Genomic DNA, 17,979 nt, shown 5'->3' with positions numbered 1-17,979 from the left:
CAGAGCAGCTACTGAATATAATTGTCCAAGCTGTGAAGGATATTAGTTGGATGTACAACGTCCCCCCCCCCCCCTCATTCTCAGCCAGGAAGTTAACCTGACAAGGGCAATGTGTTGAGAAGGCCTGGGACAATTATAACCAGCCGCCTGTGCCCTTTCCCTCCTAATGGCTGAGTATGTAAGATATGTAACTTACGCTGCGTCAGCTTTGACCTCAGAGGCATATTTTACCCATAATCCTTCTGTGCCAGGAGACTAAGTATCAATGACACAAAAGTAATAGTGCCGGTGGAGGGATGGCTTTGGTGACCCTATCATGTGGATAAGCTTTCTGTAATAGGCCGGGCCCAATTTCCCTTATCAGCAGTATAGCAGAGACCATATGTTGATATAGACAAGAACATTAAAAAATACATTTTGAGGTAAGGTCCTGTTTTAAAGGACATCTGACTCTTAAAGTGGTAGTAAACCACTGTGTTTTTTTTGCCACCTACAAGGCAATGTCATAATGTGCTAGTATGCATAACATACTAGCATATTATGTGAATCTTACCTTAGAACAAAGCCCTCCAACGATGCTCTGTCACCACTGAAGGCGCTTCCATCTTTACCCAGTCTTCCTTCCGGGTTAGCAGACTCCGACTGTGTGAGTGGACAGAGCCGTGATGATGTCACTCCCGCGCATGCCACTGTTTACAGCACAGGACTCTGAAGGAATGACTCGGGCACTTGTGATGTCATCGGCTGAATGTGATGTATACATCTCCTAAACTGCACACGTTTAGGAGATATTTACAATACCTATAGGTAAGCCTTATCAAAGGTCAAAATTTACTCTCACTTTAAAGTGTATGCAAGCCCTAACAATGAACTTCTCTAATTTTCTTCCTTTTGTTCTGTTAACAACTTGGCGACTGGCCAACGCCGATATACGTCGGCAGAATGGCACAGCTGCGCAAAGCAGCGTACCTGTACGTTGCTTTGAATTTGCCGCCGAGCGGGCGCGCGTGTCCGTGGGTCCCGCAGACTCAATGTCCCGCGATCGTCTCACGAGAGGCAGATCGGGGAGATGCCTATGTAAACAAGCCATTTTGTTGTTCTGCCTAGTGATAGGACAGTGATCTACTGCTCCCTATCATCGGAAGCAGTGATCAGTGTTATGTCACTTGTAGCCCATCCCCCCCACAGTTAGAATCACTCCCTCGGACAACTTAACCCCTTCATCGCCCCCTAGTGTTTAACCCCTTCCCTGCCAGTGTCATTTACACAGGATTCAGTGCATTTTTTATAGCACTGATCGCTGTATAAATGACAATGGTCCCAAAATAGCGTTAAAAGTGTCCGATGTGTCGGCCATAATGTCGCAGTCACAACAAGAATTTGCAGATCACCGCCATTACTAATAAAAAATGTTAATACAAAAATTGCATAAATCTATCCCCTGTTTTGTAGACGCTATAACTTTTGCACAAACCAATCAATATACGCTTATTGCAATTTGAAACCCCGACGTACGATTCCAAACCCGAACTGTCCGGGTGAATCCCCAACAGGTGGCAACCCTAACGGAAACTTTGAAATTTCATATGTGTTTGAAACAATTTTACTTTTGCTTCCATCACTTCCTGCAGGTCATGTGACATCCAGGAAGCACTGGCTTGCTGCATCACAGAAAAGGATGTAATAGGGACCTCATTACTATACCACGTTCCACCCATTGTCTATACATAGGAGGGAGTGGATGGGGGCATTCAGCTGTCAGACCCCGTTCACATCTCCTTGTAGCGGGAACTCACATTCCTGCGTGCGTTTTTTGGAGAGCCTTTGCTCCTCACACATAGGGAAGCCCATTCTCTTAAATGGGCTGCCCTACGTGCAACATTCACCGCAAAGGAACGTTTTTAGAGCAGAATGTGGTGCACTTTTTACTCTGCTTTTTCGTGTGTTTGCAGCACACTTCTGAAGCGCAAGACAAAGCGTGCATTTTCTGTGCAGCTTGCCATGCATTTGTAAACGCACAGATGTGAATGGAGCCTCATTGTTCTTGTGTAAACAAACCAATTTTAGTTTCAGCTCTCAGTCACACCTAGCGTAGTGGGAGTGCTTGTATTTTGGCTCTTTTTTCCATGATACTCATAGGGCAGCTCGTTGATTTCAATGGGCTGCCCTACATGTGGCAAAGTAGCTCATTGAACATTTGGGCACGTTGCAGTTTGCACCATTTTACTGTGCGTCTTGCTGTGTTTGTCACTTGTTTTTTCATGTGGTAAAATGTGTGCTTGCTTATGCATTTGGTGTGCCCCTAACAATTAATGACAACAAAAGCACAACTAGTTAATTTTAGGTGTATAAAGGTAGTCATACACTATACAATCCCTGTACAGTCTCCTTTAGATTTACCAAACGATATAATAGGAGGAAACACCTATCCAATCACTCTGTATTCAACCAGGAAGGCCCTTACACTACACAGTTGATGGTAAATCTAAAGGATTGTACAATCAGATTGTATAGTGAACTTTACATAACCCAGGACATACTTCTCCTGTTTTCAATACGACAACTCTGATCCACATAGGCTATTATCTGATCACTCAGCTCCTGCACACTCTGCTAAATGAACACTATATGCAAAATGAAAGTAAGGTAGAAAAATTTAAAAATCAATGCCTGTGTATTTTGTGAGAACGGTGATTACTGATTGATTTGCATTGAAAAACCATGCACCTGAGGGGGTGGGAGGGAGCCATCTCCTGGACAGGGAAGCTTCAGGGTGTGTGCTAATGAGGTCACCTGGTGCTAAGGTCTGTCCGGGAAGTAATGGAAAGTTGTTTTTTTATACAACAAGCTGGAAACTCAGGTAAGGGCTGTGTATGTGTAGAATAAATAGAAAGCTTTTTCTTTTCTGCAAAATACGTACATTAATGCTATATTGGTACATAGGGGAGCTGGAATTTAGAAAAGGTGACTTTATCCTTTAGCCACTTCAGCTCTGGAATATTTTTTTCCCACAAATGGAGCTTTCTTTTTGTGGTATTTGATCACCTCTGAGTTTTTTATTTGTTACAATTTTGACAAAAAAACAAACAAACATTTGTTTTGCTTTCTGCTATAAAACATATCCACTAAATTTTTTTTTTTTTTTTTAAATCTAATTTCTTCATCAATTTAGGCGTTTATTGATTGGTTTGCCCAAAAGGTATATCGTCTACAAACTAGGGGATATATTTATTGCATTTTTTTTTTTTTACTAGTAATGACAGCGATCAGCGGGACTGCTATATTGCGGTGGACTATGGGACACTGACTGATGTTTTTCTTGGGACCAGTGATACTAATACAGTGATTAGTGCTAAAAAAAAGGGTTAACTGTGTGCCTAACATGTGTTGGAGGTGCTTGTACTAGGGGAAGACATGGATCGATGTCCATGCTTTACAGACACAAGATCCATCCCTTCCATCCTTTCAGAACGGCAATATGCCTTGTTTACATAGGCAGACTGCCATTCTGCCTCTGTACCAAACAATCGGCGTGTGTCGGTCGACATTGAGTACACGGTACCCACTGATCGCCTCCTGCTGTGTATACTCACAGTGGGAGTGAGCCACTGGCGGCACACGTTTGTGCCCGCTCCCAGGAAGTGCAGGCTCATAAATAAAAAAATTAGGGGTGTGGAAATTAAAGATTAATTCCTCGATTAATCGTAATTTTTTTTTGATCGATCAAAATTCTTTTGATCGGTACTAGTGGTGCAACGGATCGTAAATGATCCGTGATCCGAGCGGGTCACCATATGCGGATCGGCACACCACGTGATCCGTAGAGCTCCACTGCTGCCTCGGCCATAGGAAAGGCTGCGGCATCGGCCTAGCTCCCGGAGCCACCCGGCGGCGGCCTAGGTGAGCCTAGAGCGGCGCACTGACGTCATCACCCGGCGTCAACTTGCTTGTGTTCTCTGGTAAGACTAAGCAAGCACTAATCTTCCTATACTGTGGGGGAGATGTGGACCATATTACAGTGGGAATGTGGGACCCAAAAATTGGTCCTGCCCTGGGGACCCTTGGTGAATTTGTCCCCAATTTTGTGCAGTATAGAGCAAAGCTCTCACTTGTAATAGTAACTTGCGTGGAGCTAGGAAGCCATTGCTGTCCATGCAAAGCTCACACCTGTTAATGAATGTCTTCCCCTGCTGGATCAGATTTGCGATTTATGGTGAGTGTTCATTAAAGTGCCATTTTTCTTCAGGGGCCAACAGCAACAGTGTGACATCAGATGGTTGGAGACAATAATGAAAGGTCAGGAACCCATCTGAAATAGCTGCACAGATTAATCCCCCTGCTGTCCCCACGGAAATTCCTGGCACCCCACACATTGCTCACGGGGCACACTCTCGACAAGTTAGCAGATTTCAGATGTATTTTTACCACAGTAAAAGGGCAGGCACCTTCACACTGGATGTTTAGGAAGGGGGACCGGCCCATTTTCACACCAATGTACTTCTACATAGTTTTATTAGACAGCAAAGCCCAAGGAAAATACAAGGATAATAGAGGGTGGGTTTGGAGTTTTGGTTGTTATCAAGTCGAATTCTGATAATAATAATAGCTGCATTTGACATACCTTTTCTTTTTTGTTTTATAACGTGTATACAAAGACAAAAGTTTTCTTTCTTAGTTTTGGATAGCGTATTGAAGTGTTAGACCCTCTGCCAAGTTTGTATTGCTGTCTCTGTCCCCGCTGATTCGGTCCTCTGATCATTGTCACTGAGACAGAAAGTAAGTGGGAACCCTAAATGTTAGAATTTTTATGGGAGCAAACAGTGGTTCTTGTGACAACTTGTAGGCAGGTGCCCTTATGTTATTACTGTGTCAGTGCCGGCCCAAGACATTGTGCTGCCTGGGACCAAGAATGAAATGCTGCCCCTCCCCCCCCCCAAAAAAAAATAACGTCATGGCTCTATACCTGTATAAAGGAGTATAAAGAGGACCTGTCATGGCTCTATACATGTATAAAGAAGAATAAAGAGGACCTGTCATGGCTCTATTCATGTGATGAAGACAAAATTGCTTAAAGGGGTGGTTCACCCTAAAAAACACTTTTTCTTATTCCACTGCCCCCCCACATTACAATCCGATTAAGGCTCTTTTTATTTTTTTCATGCTGTACATACCTTAGTAGAGCATATTCACCAGTGCACCCGGGTTGCGAGTCCCGCGGGAGTGGGCGTTCCTCACATGCTGGTGATTGACGTTTTGCCCAAAAACGAGCTCCCCCATCGCGTAAGCCGCGTCACGGTTGGCGAAAGGAGCCGAACGGCGAGTCGGCGCTATACTGTGCATGCGCATTGCCGTTCGGCTCCTTTCGCCAATCGTGACGCGGCTTACGCGACGGGGGGGGGAGCTCGTTTTTGGGCAAAACGTCAATCACACACATGTGAGGAACGCCCACTCCCGCGGGACTCGCAACCCGGATGCACGGGTGAATATGCTGTACTAAGGTATGTACAGCATGAAAAAAATAATAAGAGCCTTAATCGGATTGTAATGTGGGGGGGCAGTGGAATAAGAAAAAGTAGTTTTTAGGGTGAACCACCGCTTTAAGGAAAGCAACCAATGGTCGGACTTTATATGCAACACAGACAGGAATAGCAAAAAATATATAATTTTATTACAAAGTAGTTACATGAAACAACATTAAAAAGAAAACCATACAAGATGTCAGGTATGAAAAATGTCCCCTGTGCGTCTACGCGTTTCGCAGTGAGGGTTCTTCAGGACGGACAAGAGAGGAAAATAGTCAAAGTCATCCGAACCACATAGGCATAGATATATCCTGTACACAGTCTACTATACAATCTGCCATAATGAGTAATAACATTGTACCGGGGACGCGCACGGGGACAGGGCGGTATTAGGAGCATAAGAATTTGTGGGTAGAGTAGGAGGGAGTGGCAATGCAGAGGGCTGGAGAGGCGGGCAGTAATAGGATCATTAGCATTTGTGGGTAGAGTAGGAGGGAGCGGCAATGCAGAGGGCTGGAGAGGCGGAGTTCCGCCGAGAGCTAGGGGGAACAGATTCCGACGGGCAACCATTCTCGGCACAACAGGTTCCTCAGAGGGAGCGGCACCTGCCTTTCTCACTCGCAGACTGCTCCCCTCCGGCTCCGAGTGTCCTCACAGGCAGCGGAGTGGGCTGTCTGGCGGGCGGCAGAATGCTGCCCCCCTAAAAGTGCTACCTGGTACCACCCGGTCCCATCATAGGGCCGGCCCTGTACTGTGTGATGACTTAAATTGGTTGTACACCCTGTACAACCACTTTTACATACAGGTAAGCCTAGGCTTACCTGTAGGTGCTCGAAATATCTCCACGATTTAGGAGATATTTACAATAATGACGGGCGCCAAAGTCTACGGCGCATGCGCACTTTAGAAACAGTGATCGTGCCGTTTCTAAAGTAGGTCATGCCGTGACTTGCGGCTCCGGTCAATCACAGCGCCGGAGACGTGATACCCGGAAGTAACCAACGGGAGAGATGTCGGCCGCCGGAGTGGTGTATGAGGACGGCTGCGGGGGCTTTCGATCTAAGGTGAGTATTACATAATGAGCTAGTGTGCTATGCATACTAGCTCATAATGCCTTTGTCTTGCAGGTGTTATTTTTTTTTTTAATAATGGGTTTACAACCACTTTAAGGGTTAATGGGTGCAATTCACTAAGGGCTAGTTTACACTTGCTTCAAAACATAGCTTCGGACACGCTTTTGTTAAAGCTCTCTGAATGCCAGTCAAAGCTCCTGTCACTAAATAAAATGGTTAATTTACAGCCCTGTTTACACCTTGCTTTTACCTGGTGATTCGATGAGGCTTCGGTGGGACTTTGGGGGAGCTTCGATGAGCCTTTAGTAGAGCTTCGATGGGGCTTCGATGAGCCTTTGGTGGAGCCTCGATGAGCCTTTGCTGGAGCATCAATGGGCCTTTGGTGGGGCTGCAGTGATGTTTTGTGGGGCTTTGGTGAGGCTTTTTTTTGTGGGGCTTCAGAGGGGCTTCAGTGGGGCTTTGGCATAGACTTCTATGGATTTTTGGGATGAATGCCTTTTGGGATGAATTAGAGCGGACACTGCGAGCCAGGCCTTCTCGTCCACATCAGTGCCTGATCTCATAAATGCGCTTCTGGAAGAATGGTCAAACATTCCCATAGACACCCTCCTAAACCTTGTGGACAGCCTTCCCAGAAGAGTTGAAGCTGTTATAGCTGCAACGTATGGGCCAACCCAATATTGAACTACGGAGTAAGACTGGGATGCCATTAAAATACATGTGTGTAAAGACAGGTGTCCCTAAACTTTGGACAATATAGTGTATCTTTTTTTTTTTAAATGGACCCTGTCACCAGAAGATTGTCCCATAAGATTATATGTACATTTAACATATAATGCATGTGTTTTATCTGTAAAACACATCCCTTGTGTAGGCACCCAAAAGCCCTCATATTGCTGCTGGATGCCACCATCTTGAATGTGATGTCAGATGCCCCAACAGACAGAGAGCCGTCATTCAAGTCACACTTTGTAGTATACCCCTTCTCCCCACCCCCAGCAGTTAGAGAAAGGGTTATATAAGAATGTGAAGGGAGTTGTGCTGGAGCTGGGCCAGCAGAGAAAGTAATTAGGTCCTTACAGAAGGAGGAGAAGGCTATGAATTGCGAGAGGGAAAGGGGTCTGCGTTAGGGAGTTGCAAGTGAATAAGCTCTCTGATTATGGAATTGAACACCACTGCAAGTAAGCATTTAAAATATATTGGTGACAGGGCCTCTTAACCAGTTGGTAGGTGCTCCCTCTAGTGGAAAATATACAAATCTCTATATTTAAAACAGTAAGAAATATATGGAAGCGCAAAGCTTGTAGAAAGTGAAAGTCATATAATCCTCGCTTTACATTAAACGCTGCATAAAAAATAAAAACGTTTTAAAAAAAAAATTATAATTGCATATACTTCAAGATGCAAGCTTTTAACCTTAGCCACAAAATCCTTATGTGCGTGCCTCTGTTTTTTTTTTTTTTAGTTAATGACCTGACTTTCTCATATCTTTGTTTAATATCTTTCTTATACCACTGATATCCCCCTTGTCCAATGGGAATGTCCATATTGGCCACTGAGGTGCTGTTATCGGACAGGAGGCAGTTGATGGGACTTAGCTCTGAGGTTAGAAATGTCACTGGTCCCCAATACAAAGCGAAACAATTTTTTTTGTAAGCGGTGCACAGAGGGGATTACCGGCTAATGATGGTGATGACAGGCATCTTATTATCAATGCTCTTAGGTAAGACTTTTACATTTTAAATGGATAAATGCAAGCCCTAACAGGATAACATTTAGTTTTTTAAATCGCTGAATATCATGAACTATTTTTTTTAAACAAATACTTAAAGTGGATGTAAGTGTGGGGGGGGCTCTCTGGGGACCCTAGTGCAAGGGGAGGCTCTCTGGGGACCCTAGTGCAAGGGGGGGCGCTCGCTGGGGACCCTAGGGCAAGGGGGTCTCTCTTGGGACCCTTATGTAAGTGGGAGGCTCTCTGGGGACCCTAGTTCAAGGGGGGGATCTCTGGGGACCCTGATGTAAGGGGGAGGCTCTCTGGGGACCCTGATGTAAAGGGGGGGGGGTTCTCTGGGGACTCTGATGTAAGAGGTGCTCTGTGGGGACACTGAAGTAAGGAGCAGCTCTCTGGAGACCCTGATGTAAGGGGGGCTCTGTACTCTGATTTAAGAGGGAGGCTTTTATTGTGCAATTGCATATACTTTATGTACCGTTTTTGTGCGTGTTTGCAAAATTAAAGTGGGTCATCTGTATAAAGTTCAGGGCCAAGTTTTTGTCCCAGTCCAGCCCTGCCTAAGCCCCATCTCAATCCATGAGAGCAGGGCGCTCCCATGTCTCTCCTCATTGGCTCACACAGCAGGGGGAGTCTTTGGCCCCTGCTTCTGTCAATCACAGCCAGTGAACCAATGAGGAAAGAGAAGGGTGTGGGGCCGAGCCTTGCTCTGTGTGTGAATAGACAATGTCTATTCACAGGAGCGAGGCTGCTCGATTGCCCCCATAGCAAGAGGTTTGCGACTGGGGACTGGGGACATTGGGCAGGGGGGAGTAGCCAGGACCCAAAAAGATGAGGATCGGGGGTTGCTCTTTTCAAAACCATTACACAGAGCAGGTAAGTATAACATGTTTGTTATTTATTTTTTATTACAGCCTTTGGAATCACTTTAAATACTTGTTTTCATCCTTTGTTGCATCTCAGTGCTGCTGATCTCAGGCAGCCTGTTTGTGACAACTTCATATCTACATGCACTTTAGCGATACATGCACTCCAGCTGCAAGGTATTTCCCAGGGAAGGTTTCCTGATGGTGACAACAGTGAACCACGCCTGCATAATGAGTGTTGAAATGGCCACTTGTAGTCTCCAAAAAAAAAAAACATGTGACAGGTTGAAAATGTAGGAGCGCAACTGACAGCCAGAGATATAGGGTGACAACGCTCTAACAGGAAGTCACTGAACAAGGATCTTCATGACACAATCTCCAGGTATTATTTTATCGAAAGCTGCAGATTTTAAATGATGGAAAATTACTTGTAAAAAAAAAATATAATGCTTATATGAGATTTTGGTGAGAGGGTTTACATTCATTTAAAGCAAATATATTGTCTGTCTTGTCAAACCTCGTACAGTTAAAGCATAGCGAAATTGGGTCATAAGATAAACAGTCATTACCTGAGTATCTTTTATTAGAATGTAATTAAATTAATGCCTCCAGCAGTTGATTAACATAATAAGTGCACACCTCAAAGCCACGCACGAGTTGCTGTCAATTTTTAAATCTTAATCTTTAAGGCTTATTTAATGAATATATTTTATTGCTGACGTAACACAAAAATATAAAAGCCTATAAAAAGCAGCAAAAGTGGGTGACCAGATTTTTTAAATGAAATCCGGGGACATATTTTTTTTATTGGCAAATGGTAAACTATTTTATACGCATTGTTTCCTCAATTTATATATGCAGTAGTACTGACCTACCTGATTCCTACAATCAGTGCTGATCCTGACCTCCCTGGGGCCCTAAGCAAAATGACATGTCACATTAAAGTTGAGGAGCGGGGGGGGTCTGCCGACAGTGACATGTCACATTAAATATTAAAGCGGTGGTTCACCCTCCTTAACATGATTATAGCATTAAATTCGGCATCGTAGCGCGAGCTACAGTATGCCGGTCTTAAATTTTTAATCCCCGTACTCACTGTACTATGGATCATTGAAGATTCTGACTCCCGCGGGGAATGGGCGTGCCTATGGAGAGGGAGGATGATTGACGGCCGGCTCTGGCACGTCACGCTCCCCGAAGACAGCCGGAGTAGGTCTCGGCTCTTCACGGCGCCTGCGCACAGGCTATGCGCAGGCGCCGTGAAGAGCCAAGCCTATTTCGGCTATTTCCGGAGAAGCGTGACGTGCCAGGGCCGGCCGTCAATCACCTTCTCTCACCATAGGAACGCCCATTCCCCGGAATCTTCAATGATCCATAGCACAGTGAGTACGGGGATTAAAAATTTAAGACCGGCATACTGTAGCTCGCGCTACGATGCCGAATGTAATGGTAGTAAAAAAAAAAAAATTTTTTTTTTTTTTAATAGGGTGAACCCCCGCTTTAAAGTTGAGAAGCGAGGAGGGATGTTCCGCTGTCGTAAATTACATCTTACATTAAAGTGAGAAGCGGGGGGTGCTGCCTTCTTATTCTTACCTCTTCTCCCATGCAGCCAGCGAGTTGAGAAGCAGGACGGGGGCCAAAAATTACTTCTCACTCACCAGGCGGGGCCTCTAGTAATTTGGGGTGCCCTCTGCAGCTTTGTGGGGCCCTAAGTGGCTTGCATAGTGAGCCTATAGGGCGGATCGGCCCTGCCTACACTGACTACTACACTGACCTAACTTATCCCTACACTGACCTATCTGATTTCTACACTATCCGCTACACTGACCTGATTCCTACATTGACCACTACACTAACCTACCTGATTCCTACACTGATCTACCTGATCCATACACTGACCACTACACAGATCTATATGATTACTATACTGATCACTACACTAAACTACCTGATTAATATACTGACCTACCTGAGTTCTACACTGACCTACCTGAGTTCTATACTGACCACTACACTGACCTACCTGAGTTCTATACTGACCTACCTGATTCCCGCACTACTCACACCCCCCCTACATGAACAGTGTAGATCGGTTGATTTTGCTCACCTCTCCATGACCTGGAATCCACCGGAACAGGGCTCTCCCCAGCACTCCCCAGGGCTGTTCCCGACACCCAGCCGCTCCACAGTATCCCCTGCCAAGAGCTTCTTCAATAGCCGCCATACGCTCTGCACCGCCACATATGCTCTTCACCGCCCACCGGAGTCCCTGGGTGGGGGGGGGCAACACGGCACACTTGGGAGGCACAGTAATGATTTTGCGCCCCCCCCCACCTAAATGTTGGACCCGGGGCAATAGTACCAGATGCCCCCCATGCCGCTGCAATCTGGGGACAAATCCGGGGACAGACTGGCTATATGAGGTTATACTGGCTCCAAGGACAGTGTCCAAACTTCGGAGACTGTCCCCGTAAACCGGGGATGTCTGGTCACCCTAGTCTACTCACTGCAATATAAGTTATTTTAATTCCTGTTTGTCAGGAACAGTTGAACTTTTGAAGGCTTGGGGTGTTTAAGGACTGCATAAATAAAGATCTACGTACATGAGGTTGGACATGACATGGACTGATTTACATAGAGAAAATACTTGCCGCCAATACTGCAATTTGCAGCAGCTAAGCAGAAATGTTTGCTGTGCTTCTCCTGAACCCGGTGCTCCAATGACACTGACTGATGGTCTTCTAACTGTTTAGAACTTCAAGTCTCCTCTCCCGATGCCTCTGAGGATGGTGGAAACCTTGCTGATGGCCATCCAGGTTCTGTGGACTCCACTTGGGATGACAAGTCACTTAATGCCGAACAAATCCTTATAGAGAAGAGTCGGGATTACGGAAACGTGGCTACAGAAGACAGGCAAGAGAAAAAAAATGTTACTCCTGGTGCATCCCCTTCTGAAACTGTTAATATTACACTAGAAAAAGATGACGCAGCCGTGGAGGCTGTTGTTGCAGAAGGCCAAGACAAGGACAGGGAAGAAGTAATTGGTGATCCAACCAGTAAAATTGAAGAAAAGGCCAGCACACAGGAGCCTGAGACAGAGGTGGGAGAGGAAGATCATTTAAAAGAACAGGCTGCAACTTTACATACTTTTAAGGAAAGTTCTGAAGCGGAGGAGAAAGAACCTGTCCCCGAGACTACTGAAAATGAGCAAGTGCTAGCTGTTCCTAAAGAGGAATCGGAGTCCGATGTGATTGAAGAGTCTGGCCAAGCGCCAGAGGAAAATCTTGAATCAGCAGAGGAAGAAGATCAACATTCTGAAACAGAGTTGGACTCAACATCGGAAGAGGAGGAGGAAGAACCAGGAATAAATCTCAAGGATGATGAACCTGGAGACAAGTCATCAGAAGAGGAAACGCATTTATTTGAAGAAAATGTAGATGAATCGGGTGAAATAGTCGAAGAAGAAGAGGAAGAAGCTGAGTTAGAGGCTGAAGGGAGATCATCCGAACAAGAAACTGAAGAGCGTGGACCAGACTTTGACAGAGAGGGAGATGAAGAAGATGAAGAACTTGAGACAGGGCCTGAACATGACATAACTGGAGACGAGTCTTTAGAAGAAAGTAAAGATGAAGAAGATAAACCAGAAGTACCTTCTAAGGATGATATAGCTAAAGAGGAGATTTCAGAACAAGAGAAAGAAGTAGAACAAGAATTTGATGATAAGGATTATATAGCCGAAGAAGAATCCCCAGAAGAAGAAGGAATTCATGAAACAAACATTTCGGAAGAAGATGAAGAAGCACAAGTTGTAAATGCTAATGAGAACATTGACATTTTAACCGAAGTTCAAGAAGAGCCAGATGTTGATGTTGTTGAAGACAGCCATACAGAAGATGGTAATGTAGAGAATGTGTCAGCAGAAGACCCTAAACCAGAGGAACCTGTTCTATCTGATAGCACAGAGCAGAGTATAGAATCAACACTCGCAACAGAGGAAGCCACTGTTCAGGAGGACACGGATGAAAACATCCCTACAGAAGACAGTAATGTAGAAAACGTGTCAGCAGAAGACCCTAAACCAGAGGAACTTGTTCTATCTGATAGCACAGAGCAGAGTATAGAATCAACACCCGTAGCAGAGGAAGCCACTGTTCAGGAGGACACGGATGAAAACATCCCTACAGAAGACAGTAATGTAGAAAACGTGTCAGCAGAAGACCCTAAACAAGAGAGACTTGTTCTATCTGATAGCACAGAGCAGAGTATAGAATCAACACTCGCAACAGAGGAAGCCACTGTTCAGGAGGACACGGATGAAAACAACATCCCTACAGAAGACAGTAATGTAGAAAACGTGTCAGCAGAAGACCCTAAACCAGAGGAACTTGTTCTATCTGATGCAGCTGATAGCACAGAGCAGAGTATAGAATCAACACTCGCAACAGAGGAAGCCACTGTTCAGGAGGACACGGATGAAAACAACATCCCTACAGAAGACAGTAATGTAGAAAACGTGTCAGGAAACCCTAAACCAGAGGAACTTGTTTTATCAGATGCAGCTGATAGCACAGAGCAGAGTATAGAATCAACACCCGTAGCAGAGGAAGCCACTGTTCAGGAGGACACGGATGAAAACAACATCCCTACAGAAGACAGTAATGTAGAAAACGTGTCAGCAGAAGAACCTAAATCAGAGGAACTTGTTCTATCTGATAGCACAGAGCAGAGTATAGAATCAACACTCACAACAGAGGAAGCCACTGTTCAGGAGGACACGGATGAAAACAACATCCCTACAGAAGACAGTAATGTAGGGAACGTGTCAGGAGACCCTAAACCAGAAGAACTTGTTCTATCTGATGCAGCTGATAGCACAGAGCAGAGTATAGAATCAACACTCACAACAGAGGAAGCCACTGTTCAGGAGGACACAGATGAAAACAACATCCTTACAGAAGACAGTAATGTAGGGAACGTGTCAGCAGAAGACCCTAAAGCAGAGGAACTTGTTCTATCAGATGCAGCTGATAGCACAGAGCAGAGTATAGAATTAACACTCGCAGCAGAGGAAGCCACTGTTCAGAAGAACACTGATGAAAATAACAACCCTATTGTTAAACCAGCATCACAGTTGCCTGCTAAATCATCTAAAAAACAAGCTGTCAGGACAAAGTCAAGAAGGCTAAAAGGTAGACATTCTAGATATCTAAACGGACTAATAAAGTAACTATGCTTTGCAATGCCCTTTTTATGGTAGGGAAAAACCTTAATAGTTTATCAATATAATCACTTTCTTTTAGCATAAGGCATATGGTGAGGGCGAGGCGGCAGATTTAAACCTGTAAACAGACTCATAAATATGTTTTTTTTTATGGCAAAATGCATACAGAAAAACATAAATATAATTTTTCATGGTTTAAAAGGAAAACTGTGTTATAAATTCTTCATCTGGAAACCTGCACTGTAATAATTGTGGGCTGACCAAATGTGTTTATAGTTAACCAGACTATATTGGTATATCTACATTTTTATATATATATATATATATATATATATATATATATATATATATATATATATATATATATATATATGTATATATATATATATATAATCTAAAACCACAAATATACATATATATATATATATACAGTGGAACCTTGGATTGCGAGTAACGCGATTAGCGAGCGTTTCGCAATACGAGCACTGTATTTTTTAAAATCCTAACTCGAATTGCGAGTGTTATCTCGCAAAACGAGCAGGATTCAAGCCAAAGCGGTGTGCAGTACCGCATTTGGCCTGAGATGGGGGGGCACGGGAGCCGAGTGGAGCCAATCTGAGCCGATCGGCGCAGTTCGGAAATGATCAGAAAGACTTGGAAATACGCAGTTCCCGAGCCTTTCTGTGGTTTGCGGAGATTTTTCCCCACTTCCCGTCCAAGAGACACAACAGGAAGTTAGAGGAAATCTCTCAAAACTGGGAAGAAATCCCCTTTTCGCAAGTGGTCACCACAACAGGCGTCCCCATTGGAATATTTTCATTCACATCCTTCTCCATTGACAATGGCAACATTTTGGCTCTTCCATTACTTTTTTCCCAGTGACAGTTGTCACCAGGACAAACAGGGAGGGTGAAACTTCCCAGCAGGGACACAGATAGCAATAAAAACCTGACAACTGTTCTATCTCTCTCACTTCACTACACATAATAAAAAAATTATGTTTTGGCTCAGGGTATACTTTAATTGGGTTGTAAAGGTTTGTTTTTTAATTTTCTAAATAGGTTCCTTTAAGCTAGTGCATTGTTGGTTCACTTACCTTTTCCTTCGAATTCCATTCTAAATGTTTTTTTTCTGTGTCCGAATTTCTCACTTCCTGTAAGCTTGCCCCCATAATCTGAGCCATTCTGGCTGGGGGTTAGTCAGTGTGCTCGCCCCCTCCCTTGGGACTACATCCCTGCAAGGAGACGCTGTGAACGTTCAGAGAAGGGAGGGGGCGAGCACACTGACTAACCCTCAGCCAGAACGTTGGTTTTGCACAGAGCAGCTCGGAACCTCTTCTTCTCGGGTCCCTTTTCGCTGCTCTTAGCCCCTCCCTCCTTTGAGTGCCCCTCAGCCAGCAGCTTGCTACAGGGGGCACCCAAGCTGAGTCAGAGCTCCGTGTATCCATTCAGACACGGAGCCCCGACCTGGCCCCTCCCCTCCCGCCCCGGATTGGCTCACTGACTTTGAATGGCGCCAAATCAGGAGGAGTGTCCTGGATGGCTGAAGAGATGAAGGGATCATGGACATCGCTGGAGAGAGAAGGGGCTCGGGTAGGTAATTTGGGGGGGTGCTGCCACACAGAATTATTTTTTTTATCTTAATGCATAGAATTCTTCTAGGTTCTTCAGGGGTGCCTTGGCACAATGCCCATACATTGTCAACAAGCCAATGGGTGGCTCAAGCCTGCATTTTTGTTACTCAAAGCCACAGGTTTTCATTGTGCAGCATTGTAACCGTGGGTACTCTGCGGGCCAGCCACTGGCATACCTACAACCAATGATGTAATTGGTAGATAAGGAGGATGTTGGGAGCTATGCCCTTCTCTGTCAGCACTTGGGTCACATTAGCTGAGTGAGGGAGAAGAGAAATGCTGGAATACCAGTCAGTACAACGTGTGCAGAGGTATGTCTGCTTTGAAAGAATAATTCACCTCCAATGTTGGGTGTCTTACGTGTGTGGGTGCTCTTACAATATGTAAAACAATTAATTTCATTCTTTAAATTTTAGAATGGGTGCCTCGGGATTGTGCAGAACCTTAAAGGCCTCGTACACACGACCAGTTTCCTCGGCAGAATTCAGCTTCCGACCGAGTTTCTGGCTGAATTCTGCCGAGGAAACTGGTCGTGTGTACACTTTCGGCCGAGGAAGCCGACGAGGAGCTCGACGAGGAAATAGAGAACATGTTCTCTATTTCCTCGTTGTTCTATGGGAGCTCTCGTCCCGCCGAGCTCCTCGGCGGCTTCAGTGCTGAACTGGCCGAGGAACTCGATGTGTTTGGCACGTCGAGTTCCTCGGCCGTGTGTACGAGGCTAAAGGGTTCTTTTGAGTGATAAACACTGATCTAGAGGAGGACAGTCATTTGTCAGATATAAATTTATAAAATGTTGTCTTTCAGGATTTTGTTTGGCTAATCTATTCCTTCCTTCTTGTAATTTTTTTACAGATGACTTGGAAGAAGATTTCACAAGAAGAGACAGAAGCCACATAGATAATACCTTGAAACTTGCTGACGAAAAACCAGCAGATGACTACACAGGTAATCAAATGTGTCAAATAAAAAGTCAAAAGGCAATATAATAAGTGTCATTACAAGAGCCTTTGCCCAATGGGTGAATACATTCTCACTATATTGTAATATAATGTATAAAAAAATGATTCTATTTTGTTTAAGTAGAAATTAACTTTTGAATGTATGTGTTTTGACATAACTAACAGTTTTCATAGAAACACACCCTGTGAGTCACTGTGGTTAAGCTGATTCACAGAGCAGCCTGTTGTGTAAGCAAAATCATCAGCTAGTTCTTGTTCACTAAAGTCCAGCAGTTTAAATCGTGATAAGAAAGTACTGAGTTTGTATAACTTTTAGAAACGTATGCATTAGAACACAGCCCCTCCCCTTCTTTCTTCTGCATATAAGTCACTGTAGTATTCAGTAAAAGTCAGAGATCTTATGATCACACTCAAATCTGTTCCCCGTGTCTTATTTGATCTCTTACGGCTCTTCCTACATTACCTGGGTGGTCATATTACCTGTTCCTCATCATATATATTTATAGTAAAACCTGCCAGAAATAAGGCCTCATGCACACTGGACGTTTTTACAGCTCCAGTTTTTGGCTTCAGATGTTTTTTTCTACAGTCAATAAACTCCCCATCTTGTAATCCTATGTGTCCATGCACACATAGGCTGCTATCAACTGTTTTTGGCTGTAAAAAACGAAACTAGTGGGTTCTGAGAGGAGTTTTTCAGCTGTAAAAACACTCTAACGTCAAACACTGATAGTCGGCGATAAACACTCAGAAATGCGTCTCACCAGCATTTTTCTTTTTTTTTTATTGAGTTTTCGTGTGAAAAAAAGGAGTTGCATAATACAGCCTCTGGGCTGAGATAACAAACATTATAACAGTCCTATAAATTTGAACCAGGGCTTTTTTTCTCAGAAAGTAGGTGCAGGAACTCAACCACGAGCCGATTTAGCCCCCCCCCCCCACACACACACACACCCCCTCCAAACTGCATCAAATA

General features: G+C 44.4%; 1 protein-coding gene across 5 annotated transcripts in view; it reads left to right on the top strand.

Annotated features, from left to right (window-relative positions):
- Nucleotides 1–17,979, top strand: part of SRL (sarcalumenin) — a 70,203-nt gene that overhangs the window by 37,408 nt on the left and 14,816 nt on the right. For 2 of the 5 annotated variants that reach the window (XM_040356569.1, XM_040356570.1), the window contains exons 2-3: nucleotides 11,944–14,379; nucleotides 16,897–16,989. In XM_040356569.1, coding sequence (XP_040212503.1) covers nucleotides 11,944–14,379; nucleotides 16,897–16,989 — 2,529 coding nt within the window. The remainder of the gene's footprint in view (nucleotides 1–11,943; nucleotides 14,380–16,896; nucleotides 16,990–17,979) is intronic. The other 3 variants (XM_040356571.1, XM_040356572.1, XM_040356573.1) reach the window with 3 other exon arrangements.

This window comes from Rana temporaria, chromosome 6 (genome assembly GCF_905171775.1).
Source record: "Rana temporaria chromosome 6, aRanTem1.1, whole genome shotgun sequence".
Classification (NCBI taxonomy): Eukaryota; Metazoa; Chordata; class Amphibia; order Anura; family Ranidae; genus Rana; species Rana temporaria.
The sequence above is the reverse complement of the archived record's forward strand: the minus strand, read 5'-3'. Positions and strand labels throughout refer to the sequence as shown.